This window comes from Cajanus cajan, chromosome 3 (genome assembly GCF_000230855.2).
Source record: "Cajanus cajan strain Asha chromosome 3, NIPB_CcT2T_4, whole genome shotgun sequence".
Lineage (NCBI taxonomy): Eukaryota > Viridiplantae > Streptophyta > Magnoliopsida > Fabales > Fabaceae > Cajanus > Cajanus cajan.
The window spans coordinates 73718735-73730891 of NC_138519.1; the positions used below are offsets into that span (position 1 = coordinate 73718735).

A 12157-nucleotide genomic window follows, 5' to 3' on the forward strand; every position below is an offset into this window, starting at 1 on the left:
TATTATGTAATTAAGGGTCTTTTTGCTAGGAAAAAAACTCATTTGAAAAGAGTAGTTTTAAAAAACTATTTTTATAAGTATTCTTTTTCAGTTCTTAAAATAAAATAAAATAATATGACACATTTAAGTTGTTTTGGTTTTCTTCTTTTAAGTTTTTTTATTACTCATATTCTTCTATTTCCTACGAATCCTACCATTTAAAACCTGCGTTTTGAAAATTATGTTTCAGTGTGATTTTTAGAAACTAAAAAAAAAAAAAATCAAATCCATCACAAATCATTTTGAAATCTTCTTTTCAAAATTTAAACAAACACCAAATAAACATAAAAGAACATAAATATTTGGAATCCAATTTCACCTCGGTATAAAGTTTGACACATCATAGACAAATCACATTTGTCTTTGATTTTTCAATCTTAATCTTATCAATTTCTTTGGTGATGATCAAATTACTTAAATATCTTTTTAATCTCTTAAATATAAGATAAATTTATTTTTATTCTTTAAATTTAAAATTGATTTTTTTAATTATGTGTGAGACAGAACAACTTTCTAATCTCTTTACTAAGAATATATAATAAACGCACTTATAAAATACGTGAACTAGTTCTATCAGTAAAATCCTCCAAGAACTTAAAATTAATCCCATATATTATCTGACAAAATGCTTTTACTCACAAGAATCAGTTTATACAAGAACTAGTTCTTATTGCTAGAATTCAAGTCAATATTCTCCAATGGTCCCAAGTAAAAAACAGTTCACAAACTTAAGAATCTCACAAAAAAGATTCTCTTACAGAGTAATTCATCTTTTAATTCCAGTTTTACATCACCAAATCTCCTTTGTTACGATAAATTCATAGCATTAACTCATCTAAATATTTTCAAATTAATGTTAACAAAACATCTAGAAAATAAGACCCAAAAAAAAGCACACATACACAGTTACAAAATAATGGACATAGTTAATTACTAAGCCTTAAACCTAATTATTTGTAAAATGACCAAACTTTCGAACTTTAACATCTAGTCTATGTCTAAATTTGTTCCCTCAGCAACTAAACCCAGTAAACTTATGCATATAGATCACTGCATATCGGATTTGGTGATGATACTTGGAGCAGAACACCTTATCATCTCACTTCAATAAACACTAAATAGTGATGACACAATCAAAAAGTGTGCCCATGAAGTGTAACCGATTACTATCAAAGAATGAAAACTAAGCATATTTTAGGTGATGTTTATGTGTACTACACCAGATTTGGATCGTTGAGGACAGTAAACTCATTGGAATATGTAACCAGCTAAGGAACATGCAACATTGCACCTGACTATTGAGCTGATACACCAAATCCAATCATGCAAGAACACTAGTCCATTCCTCGAGTAATTCTACCATCATGTAAAAATAAATTACATCTGCAAAACAAACCATACGCCAAGGTAATCTATGTAGCACACAGGCAATTTTTAACTACTACCATATGAAAAGCATTCCTGGAAAATGATAAATCTTATGTCGGAAAACTTGTTTTTCTAAGACATTGTAAATCTTGATTTGTTCAAAAGAGCAAATCAAAAAGGCTAGGAGCAGTAGAAGAGACTCTCCCTTACAAGTAGTGTAATCGAATGACAAATGTTAGATTATGTGCTGATCAGAATAGAAATGTGATGTCAGATATAAATTCATCGGCCCAAAAAAGCAACACGATCCTTTTGTACTGCCTGTGTTAGGTTGATATCAAAGAGCTCACAGCGTATAGGCATCTCCATCTCATAGAACGGATTCTTCAAAACATAGTCCGTGTACAATTCATAGACAAATTTCAATAAATTTTCCATGTGTTGTGCTCCAGGCTCACAGACCACAAAAAATTTTGTGCCTGTATTGGAGAAGAATGTTAATATCAATATTAGAAAAATAGGGTGAGGGATCTTGCATGCTCATTTTTCCAGAGCATTTAACCAAATATAAAAATGCTAAACAATGAAAATATTGTCCCATTAAACTAACAAGTGCAAAACATAAATGCTAAAGCAATGGATGAAACACTTACACAGAAGCCAGACATCTAGAGCAATGTAAACACTCAAGAATTCAAGTTCATTGATCTAAATCAGAAGGTACATGAGTGACTCTCGGAGGAATGGGAAATTTTATATTGCATATAAAGACTAAAGAGCCAAAAGAGAACATTGCAAGAAATGAAGTGAGAAACGGGTGTTCAACTGTACATTACCAGAAAAATGATAGTGCATAGAAAATTATTATAACCACACAGTAAGAAAGAAGTATGTAATCATAAAAATAGTAACAATAGCCAAATACAAACAATATTCTGGGTCATGTCAGCAGCAAGTTGTATAGATTGTAAAAATAACCTTAGCCTGCCTTCCAACTTAATGATTCTGGATTTTTTTAACTCAAAAATCAGGCATCCAAGAAAAATTGAAAATAATATAATTATAATGTTGCAATATATATACAACTCTACTAAAGTATTATCTGGGCTTCATCTTATAATCGGTTTAGCTGTATAGTGTTTAGCCTATTGTGGCCTTTTAGATAGAATCAAGATTAAAATGCCAAAGCAGTCAAGTTCATAGTTTGAACAATCACCAAAAACAAGCAATTCTTATGTTACTAATAATTATCTAGAGCTTCTGATATACTCAAACCATCTTTAATTGAAAACTGGCCATACTACAGCTACCTGCAAGCTGCAAGGCCTTAACCTTTGTTCATGAAAAACAAAAGCCAGTATGGTGGTACTAGATATTATAACTAAGAGTAAAATGTAAATGATGTTAGACATAAAGTATTCATTTTATTCACAGGGTATTTACAAAGCTAATGTGATAATGAGTACAAGACTAATGTTTAAAAAAATACCTGTCAGCGATTGAAAGCAATGAAGATCAAATGTATCTGCTTGGAGAAGTTCAATTCCTAAACAACCTGAAACAGGTGATAACTGCTGAGAGATAGCATGCATTGAATGCCATAAACTTGCCACACGCAAGCTGTCATTGGTATCCATTCGTCCAGCAGACCCATAATCCTACACGTCAAAAGATTAACATAATTTTAATAGATTCCATGTAAAATGAAAAGCTTAGCGGCAACTATAAATAAAATATTAAAATTGATTTATTTTCTTTTAATAAAAGGTTGGAAAGAAAATTAAGCTATCATTATGATCCATCTTCCTAGACCGACACATCCTAAGGTATCTTGGTCATTTCTTTAAGTGAATTTAGAAGCTGAAGCTCAGTCTAAATGGTGAGCGAAAATATGAGAACTAATTAACAATGCAAGAGTTTTAGCTCATCAAACAGAGAAAGAAACAGTAACAACAACATCAATGCTTTCTGCCATCAATTTCAGAGGCATACAAAATAAATTTCTTAGAAACCCACCAGAAAATAATTTGATGTTTGAATTAGAGACTAGTGAGACTAGTGAGCAACAGAGAGAATAAAAACAACCATACCTTATAATATATCAATCCACCAGACTTGTTGATGATGTAAAGACTGTAAATTGCTGCCATTCCAAAAACTTTTCCAGAATCTGAAATAAAGGCAAGGATGGAATTTAACAGGGAAATTTTCAAAATTAAATTCTTGTACTAACCACAAATACACTATCTTGGATTTACAGTACAATTAACAACCAACCAACATTATTGTGAACACCGAATGAAGATAATCATGAGAATGAATATTTAAAACACACACTAGCCTAACTCATTATTCTCTATGAATGTTTTATCCTTTATCAAAGCATCATTTCAATTATTATTATTATTTTCACTACTATGACACACACTACAGCAAAAGTCATTCAAGTGTGTGTTTATCATCTCATTGCAACACACCCTTCTAGCCCATACACGGTGTCCTCCTATGGTGTTATTACATTTGATTATTGATTTTTCTAGTTTCAATCTAGAGGTCCAAGTGACCCAACTTCAAGAACCCCTCAACCTGCATTTTATTTTTTCACAATAAAGACCAGCAGCCAAATATACCTCTGCATTCCATTTTTGTAGGCAACCAAATCACACTTTCATAATCATTTCTTCAATTTCAGAGAAGAACACACATGATGTCTCCAACGGGAGCAACAACAAAACAATTCTTAAACTCTCTCGGCCCAGCACAATTCGTACAATGGAAGGAAGACAAAATTCCTTCATCACTTGCAATTCACACTCATCCCCACTCAAACTAATTTTACAAATTATTCTTATCCATTCACACTATGATTCAACAACACTATATGTGCAGAACTCGTCACATCAACGACAATCACAGGAACTCATCAGACCAACAACAATCATAGTACCATGAGCAAAATTAGCCTCTAGCCCACTAAACCGGAGAAAACCCGTGGCAAGACAAAAAAAAAAAAACTAATTTAATTTCACCATCACAGTGATTAACATTCAGAGAGTAGCAACAGAGAGGCAACTCAAATCGGGAGAGAAGATTCAAGCAAATCAAGTTCTCCCAAATAGTTCAAAACGAAGCATATCAATAAAGCTAAAAACTACCAGCGATCTATGAAGAACTTCCTCCATACTCAGATCACACGTAAAGGGCATCCATCCCCAACAAAATGTCCCCCCATCTAATCGAAACAGAATTTCAAGCAGAAAAAACCATACTTTAAACATCAAACTTTGGAATCAGAGCAAATCAAACAATTTGAAATTTGAAACAACCTAAAATTACCGATTGAGGCCTGGAAACAGCAACTTGAACCACCGAGAATGCAGCAACTACAGAGGGTGATGTCAACCGTCAACCCTTCACTTGAAAATGAATAAATCTAACGGTGGATGACTTGTGATGCTATCCCACAAAATTATACTAAGTTGAAAGTTGTTATAGAAAAGTTTGTGAAAATTAAATAATTTTAATAATTAATTATACATAAAATTGATTAATATTATAATATTTTATAATTAGAATAAACTTTATTTAGTTAAATATATTGAAAAATAATTTTAAAATATTTAACTTGTTTAAATATAAATAAAAAAAAAAATAGTTCGATGTTGTAAATAAATTTTATAAAAATAACAGTTGAAAAATGATTTTAAATCTAAAATTTTTTTATATATAAAAATATTTACAAATTTTAACTATTATTTCAAGCATTCAACATTTTTTATTCATAAAAAATATATAAATTCTTTAGAAATTATTTTTTTTAAAAAAAAATAGCTAAAATGATGGGATTTATGTCGATTAACCTTTCTAATGCCATCTCTAGTGGGGTTGCTTATAAGCAACCCCACTTGTCACATTAGTGTGAAAATCAGTGTGTGAGTTGTTTAAAATTTACAGAAATTACTTATATAAGCACTCGTTCTTAAGAAAAAAGGAAAAAAAAAATGAGATTGATGTGATAAGTGAGGTTAATTATAAACAACCTCACTGCAGATAGTCTAAGATATGCTATAATTTTTTTTTATTTAAAAAAATAATTAAATAAATTTTCATCCTCATTTTAAATGAGATTTTGATTTTTAGCCTCACTTAATATTTTTCATTTGTTTTAATCCCTTGTTATTTTAGAGTTAATGTTTTTAGTCACTTTTATTATCCTAAAACCATTAATTGATTGTGTGACTAACCGTAATCATTAAATCATCTACAAAGATTAGATACACATATGTGGATTTTACACCTATTTTTAATTTAAAATTTGTTGCTTCAAATATTATAAAAACATAAAGATTAAAAATTAGTAATTAGTGAACTAAAAAAAACTTTATTAGAAACCCCAATCAAGAACATGACCTAGAAAATAATGAACAATTCTGCCATCTAACAAACGTATTACCATATCCCTACATTTGTCGTCAATCCCACCATCTTATTTCATTACTTTTGCAAGCATTTTACTTTGATTTTTGGTGCATTTATCAGCCACTTGATTGAAAAGAAGAACCCATATCAAAAAAGAGAAACAAAATTGTGAAAAGACCAATTAGAAGCAAAATTTGAACGAACCAAGGCATGCAAGAACAACATACACATAATTGATTGCCTAGTGGGGTCTTACACCAAAAGTAATTGGATTTTTTCTTGCATTTGTCATTATTGTGAATTTTGTCGTTACATGTGTGCGTTTGAAATTTTTTTAATTAGGAATTTTAAGTGGGATGGGAATGTGGACGACCAAAAAATATATAATCATTGTTATTAATTTAATCTTTTAATTAATTTTACTTTTTGTTTGGTTGCATATATTTTAAGCAAGAGTTTTGTGTTGGTCATTCATCGTTGGAGTTGGAGATCATTTGTTAAAGACTCAAACTTGATATATGAGGGAAGAAATATACATGTATACCGTAATATGGACGCATATACATGGTCCTATTTTGAAGCTATGTCAATTGTGAATGAATTAGGGTGTGGGAATATTGTTAAGTTGTGGTGAAGAAAGATGGGACAAACTTTAATAATGGCATGAAACATTATTTTGGACAATGATGCATTGAAGATGGCCAATTTTACAATTCACAATAATAGAGCAATCTACTTGTATGTAGAAGATTTGAGTGTTATAAATGAAGAGAAAACTTAAAGGATTGATAAGGAGGGGAATAAAATGGTTGTTAAAGTTATAGGTAGAAATGCAATTAAAGAACCAAATGAGAAGGAAAGGAGTACTATAGTGAGTGATGTAGATAATAGTGATGATAGTATGAAGAGTGTTCATTTTAATGATAGTGAGAAGGATAAGGATTTAAGACTTAATGATGAATTTGATGTTAGGGGAAGAGGTGATAAATGAAGCAATTGTATAAAAAATCTTAAGAAGAAGACAATGCTAACAAAAAGGACTTATGTCTCACCTAAAAAAGGGTATGTGACAAAGGAAAATGCTATTGTTTAGTAAATGAAAATGAGAGAAAAGAAAAAGTTAATTACCTCGAGACATCTCAAGTAGATAAATTTGTTCCAATCGACATTGCAAACATACATGTCGTGGATGAAGAATATGAAAATGATGACTTGGATAGTGGTGATGAGAATTTAGATTATGATGAAGAATCTAAACCAATTCATCCCAAATTTAGAAAAGAGAAATTACACCAGAATTTCAAATTCAATAAGGCATGGTGTAACACCCCAATTTCTTTAAAAGGATATTTTTATTAGTAATGGCATTTCTATAATTACTGAGGACATTTTCGTAATTTTATAAAGGTATTAGGGGTATTTGAGTAACTCGGAACGGGCTGTTCCGAAAGTGGAACGGGCCGTTCTGAGCATTAAAAATAAGCTAAAATTTTAGGTTGGGAACGGGCCCAGAACGGGCCGTTCCAACAAGGAGAACGGGCCCAGAACGGGCCGTTCCAACAAGGAGAACGGGCCGTTCCGGAGAGAGGACAGGTCGTTCTGCTGAGATTGAGAACGGGTCGTTCTGCTTTTTGGGAACTGGCCGTTCCGATTTTTGGAACGGGCTGTTCCAGTTGAGAAATTTGCCCACGTTTGAAGGCTCCGGAACGGGCCGTTCCGAAATCAGTATGGGCGTTCTGGGGACCCCAGGATGCCTATAAATAAGAGGCAGGGGGTGAAAATTTTATACTGAAGTGAGAAGTGAAATCTTAGAGAGAGAAAGAGGAAGAGAGAGAGAGAGAGAGAGAGAGAGAGAGAGAGAGAGAAAGGAGGAGGGAATCCAGAGGAGGAGACTTTGCCCAAGTTTCAACTGCGCTTATCCAGGTAAGGGGGGAGTGAGAAACCTCGCTCAGGGGTGTGGGGATAATTGTTGGATAGTTTGTTTGTCGGATTGGCCCCCAATCCCTTGCCGTTGTTCTGTCTGATTTTCTATTTACTCTACTTTGCTCTTTGTTGAAGGTGTCGTTGTTCTGTTTGATTTTCTATTTTTACTCTACTTTGCTCTTTGTTGAAGGTGCCGTTGTTCTGTTTGATTTTCTATTTACTCTACTTTGTTCTTTGTTGAAAGTAATAAATGAATATGAAATTAATAATAATAATTGAGATAAGAATGTTCTCTGAATCTCTGTGAACACTTATGCGGACCTTATGAGGAGTATTTATGACATGACCATGGAAATATGGACAAATGACATGAGACCTAAGAATGGACTATGAGACCTAAGAATGGACTATTGAGACAAACTATGATTATGAGACTATGACAAATGAGGACATGATGTACTAAATGAAATTCTGTAATAAGTTAAATGTTGAGTTAATGAAATAATGAATGTGTGACATGCATCATATGCATATATTACTCCAGGTGTGCCGCTGAGGCTGCATACCAGTGATGTAACTTGCTAACGAGGTGTACCTTAGGGTCACCAGCGATGTAAGATGCTAACAAGGTGTACCTTAGGGTCACCAACGATGTAACATGTTAACAAGGTGTACCTTAGGGTCACCAGTGATGTAACCAGGTGTACCTTAGGGTCACCAACGATGAATTGTGAATCTTCCGTATGGCGCCACATGCATGCATTTATGAGTTGAGTCCATGACATCATAAGCATGATAAATGAGTATATATATGTGATATTGACTATTTATGTGTATTGTTTACATGTGACTTATATATGTTGTGTGTGTGTGTGTGTGTGCTATCTAGCAGTTATTTCTGCACCTGAAACTGAGTGAGATGTTTCTCACTCCCTTGTTGTTTTTGTATATGTTTAAATTATGTTGCAGGTGATCATCATCATGAGGATGTTGGTAATGAGACTTAAGGGTTCAGTTGGGCATGCTCTGATAGGATGTGACATCGGGGCTTAGCTAGCTTAGTCTAATATGTTATTATTTTAAAAGCTTTAATTTTCTCTTCTTTTGTAATTTTGAACGTTCTTGAGAAAAGACCAAAATGTACATCTTTGTCATACTATTTTATTACATGATTTGAAAGTGATATATTAATTCCTAACTAGGAGGCACTGCCATCTTTACTGGAATTAATATATATTCTCCTTTATATGATTTCTTGAGTTTAATACTTATATTTGACTTTTTATGATTGATGAGTTACGAATGTGAATCTTCTACCTTATGAGATTTGAAACAATTGTTTTATACATGAAAGATGTTATTAAACTATGAAAGATCTTATTTACTCAAAAAGAAAGAAATTATTGTTTACATTTATTGTGTATTAACGTTGGGGTAGAGAGTGTCACACATGGAGTTCTCTTCTTTAGGAGAATTTAAGGAGGTTATTTTGGAGCACTACATGTTGAATGAAAGGGAATTAAAACTTGTGAAAAATGATATTGTCAGAGTGAGAGTAAGATGTAAAGCCAATTGTGGATTTGAGGCTTTTGTGAGTAGGGTAGAAAAAACTCACGCTTAAGATGAAGACTCTTGTTGACAAACACACATGTAGTAAGGTATTTGACAACAAAGATGCCAAATCTAATTGGGTGGTCAAGGTAGTGGTAGATAACCTAAAGACAAATGATAAACTAAGGTTGACTGGTATTGCTAATAATATAAGGAAAACATATTCAATTGTATCATTATGTTTCGTGCTTTAAAGACTAAGCAAATTACACCAAAGATTGTGGAAGAGGATGCAGGCAAGCAACACATATTATTGTTGAATTATATCACTAAATTAATAAGGGAAAATGTTTAAAATACTTGCAAAATGAAATTGTTTAGGCTTGCACCAAAATTGCAACCTAGGTTTGGAAGTTATTATGTGTTTAGAGTGATGTAAAAAGGGATTTGTTAGTGCTTGTAGACCATGTATTGGTGTTGATGAGGGTTTAGGGTCATTTAAAGACAAAATGTGGTAGCCAATTGTTGATAATAGTGAGAAGAGATCCAAATGATTAATATTTCCACATGGCATTCGCAATTATGGAGACAAATAATAAGGAGAGTTAGAGATGATTTAATATTATTTGATTAGAAGACATTGAAAATGCTACTACAAATAAATGAGTTTTCATCTTAGATTAATAAAAGGTATCTCACTAACAATTGTGATAATGACTGAACTATATTTACTTACATTTAATTATTGGAATCACTAATTAAAGATTGTGTATTTGTTTGATATGTTGTTATGACTAAATCAAGCATTTGAAAAATTGCTTGAAGGTGTGGAACATAGATTATGTTTGAGACATCTTTATGCCAATTTAAAAAAAAAAAAGTTTGGGGAAAGGATACTGATGAGAGACTTTATGAGGGGTTACCAAGGCCACTTATATTGAAGGACAATGTGAAAAAAAATGAATAAATTAAGATCAATTAATGTCAACACATATGGGAGGTTAGTAAGAGTTCCTACAAAATCATTATGTAGGCTTGCTCATAGTTTTTATCTTATTTGTTATTTGTTAATGAATAATTTATTTGAAGCATTTAGCCATACAATTTTAATAGCTACGGACAAACCAATATCACATGGAATCTCAAACCTAAACCATACAATCTTTTAGCCATTAGATTAATCTTATTTTCATAGGTTGTACTTTATCTCTTTTTGTATTGAATATTTCTTCACATTCTTCGACCATCATAATGAGATTAAATAGGCACGTTCCTATTCTCCCGCCACATATTATGACTATTAAAATTTGCAATTAAAAATAATATATATATATATATATATATATATATATATATATATATATATATATATATATTAAAAAAAATGAAGCTATTAATGAATAATTTAATGGCCTAATCCTTAATTCAAAGCAAATTGGGCTCTAAAACAAGTAAACAGGTTCATCCCAATCAATTGTTACCCGTGTGTATAGCTCTGCTTGCACATCATTTTCCCTATGAGCAAGAACAATGAGGTAAGCCATTAATTCCACCACTAGTTTTTCCTCGTTACAAAGGTCATGAGCTTCCTGTCAAGTGCGTCGATGTTGTCATTAAAGATAAAGGCATCAATGAACCACAAGCCTCAAGTATGTGTAGTAGAGGAGATGTAAGGGGCAAAGTTGAGCGAGATCTAGTGATGTCAACGACAATAGAGTTGGGGCAGAAAAATGGGATGATAATGTTTGGATAGTTGAGGACGAGAGAATGAATGTGGAGAGTTAGGGAATTAATTATCTAGTTCAATGAATGTAGTATATAATTTATAAGATAAAATTAATCTAATGATTAAAAAATATTGTCCACCATAGACCACTTATCAAGGTAGTTGACTCTAGCTAGCCTTTACTCCTATTTACATAATTAGATTAGAAAAGATTCTCAAAATAATTGAGGAATGTTTCGATTGAACTTTAGGCTATGTTTGGATTTCTAATAGAAAATGGAATAGAATGGATCAAAACATAATAGAGAAAAATGGATTGGAACATAATGGGTTAAAAATGTCATATTATTATTTAGGTAACTCATAATAGAACGAACTAAATATTCTATTCTACATTTTGGAAAAAGAATGGAGTGGAATAAATTATATTTTATCAATTCATTTATTATCTTTATTTAAATTTATTTTCTTTTCTTCCTTGTAAAAATCAATGTGAGTTAATTAGTAGATTCTTGTTTTACATAATAAAGCATTTGTGTTTCATGGATCATTCTACTCTCTAAACACCAATTAATCAGTCATTGATCCTAAAGGCAAATGAACATCTTAGAAAGTGCTATTCATGGAAGCTTCTAATTGGTGAAAGATTTTGACCAATGAGGAGTTGTGTGAAGTGTTATGGAGTGGAGTTGTTGGGACTTTAAATCTAAAAAGTGTTACAAATGGTATCAAAAGGTCTTTTCTCTCAGTACGATGTGGTTTAGGAATAAACCTAGAAAAAACTAGTAGGCTTGTAAAAGCCTAAACACATTGGAATGAGAGGAATCTAGATATTTGTATAGATATGAGACTGTGTAGTCAAGAATGACTTAAAGAAATTAATTTATACTACCTATACAAATAAGATGCATCTACTTTTTAGTAGCTCATGCTAAAAAACTTAACAATTAAGCATACTTGACTTAGAGTGATTTAGGGGTGGATGGACCATCTAGGATGTTTCTCAGAAAGTGTGTGATTAAAGATAAAACACGTTGAAAAGTCTTGTGTTGGTATAGGGTTAGTCGTTGATCCTAAACATAGATGGACATCTAAGAAATGGCTAATCATGAAGGATTTTAACCGGTGAAA

At 32.0% G+C, this 12157-nt stretch overlaps 1 protein-coding gene across 3 annotated transcripts; it reads right to left on the minus strand.

Moving 5' to 3' along the window:
* Window positions 1-1363: 1363 nt before the first annotated feature.
* On the minus strand, window positions 1364-4889 carry LOC109797909 (SNARE-like superfamily protein). 3 transcript variants are annotated; one of them, XM_020358107.3, is made up of 4 exons: window positions 4744-4889; window positions 3498-3577; window positions 2897-3065; window positions 1364-1886 (listed from the first exon to the last, which is right to left on the minus strand). In XM_020358107.3, exons 2-4 carry the CDS (start codon window positions 3555-3557, stop codon window positions 1690-1692), a joined length of 426 nt encoding a protein of 141 aa, XP_020213696.1. In that variant the 5' UTR covers window positions 3558-3577; window positions 4744-4889; the 3' UTR covers window positions 1364-1689. The 3 variants fall into 3 exon arrangements, with proteins under 3 accessions (XP_020213696.1, XP_020213772.1, XP_020213848.1); XM_020358183.3 differs by having other exon boundaries at window positions 4734-4884; XM_020358259.3 differs by lacking the exon at window positions 4744-4889 and adding an exon at window positions 4563-4714.
* Between the last annotated feature and the right edge of the window lie 7268 nt (window positions 4890-12157).

Excerpts from the sequence above, each read along its gene's own strand:
- LOC109797909 (XM_020358107.3), bottom strand. The coding sequence starts at position 3,557 with ATGGCAGCAATTTACAGTCTTTACATCATCAACAAGTCTGGTGGATTG. Across the intron at positions 3,066-3,497 it reads GTGGATTGATATATTATAAG|GATTATGGGTCTGCTGGACG; the intron begins GTATGGTTGTTT and ends TTTGACGTGTAG. Across the intron at positions 1,887-2,896 it reads TTGCTTTCAATCGCTGACAG|GCACAAAATTTTTTGTGGTC; the intron begins GTATTTTTTTAA and ends TCTCCAATACAG.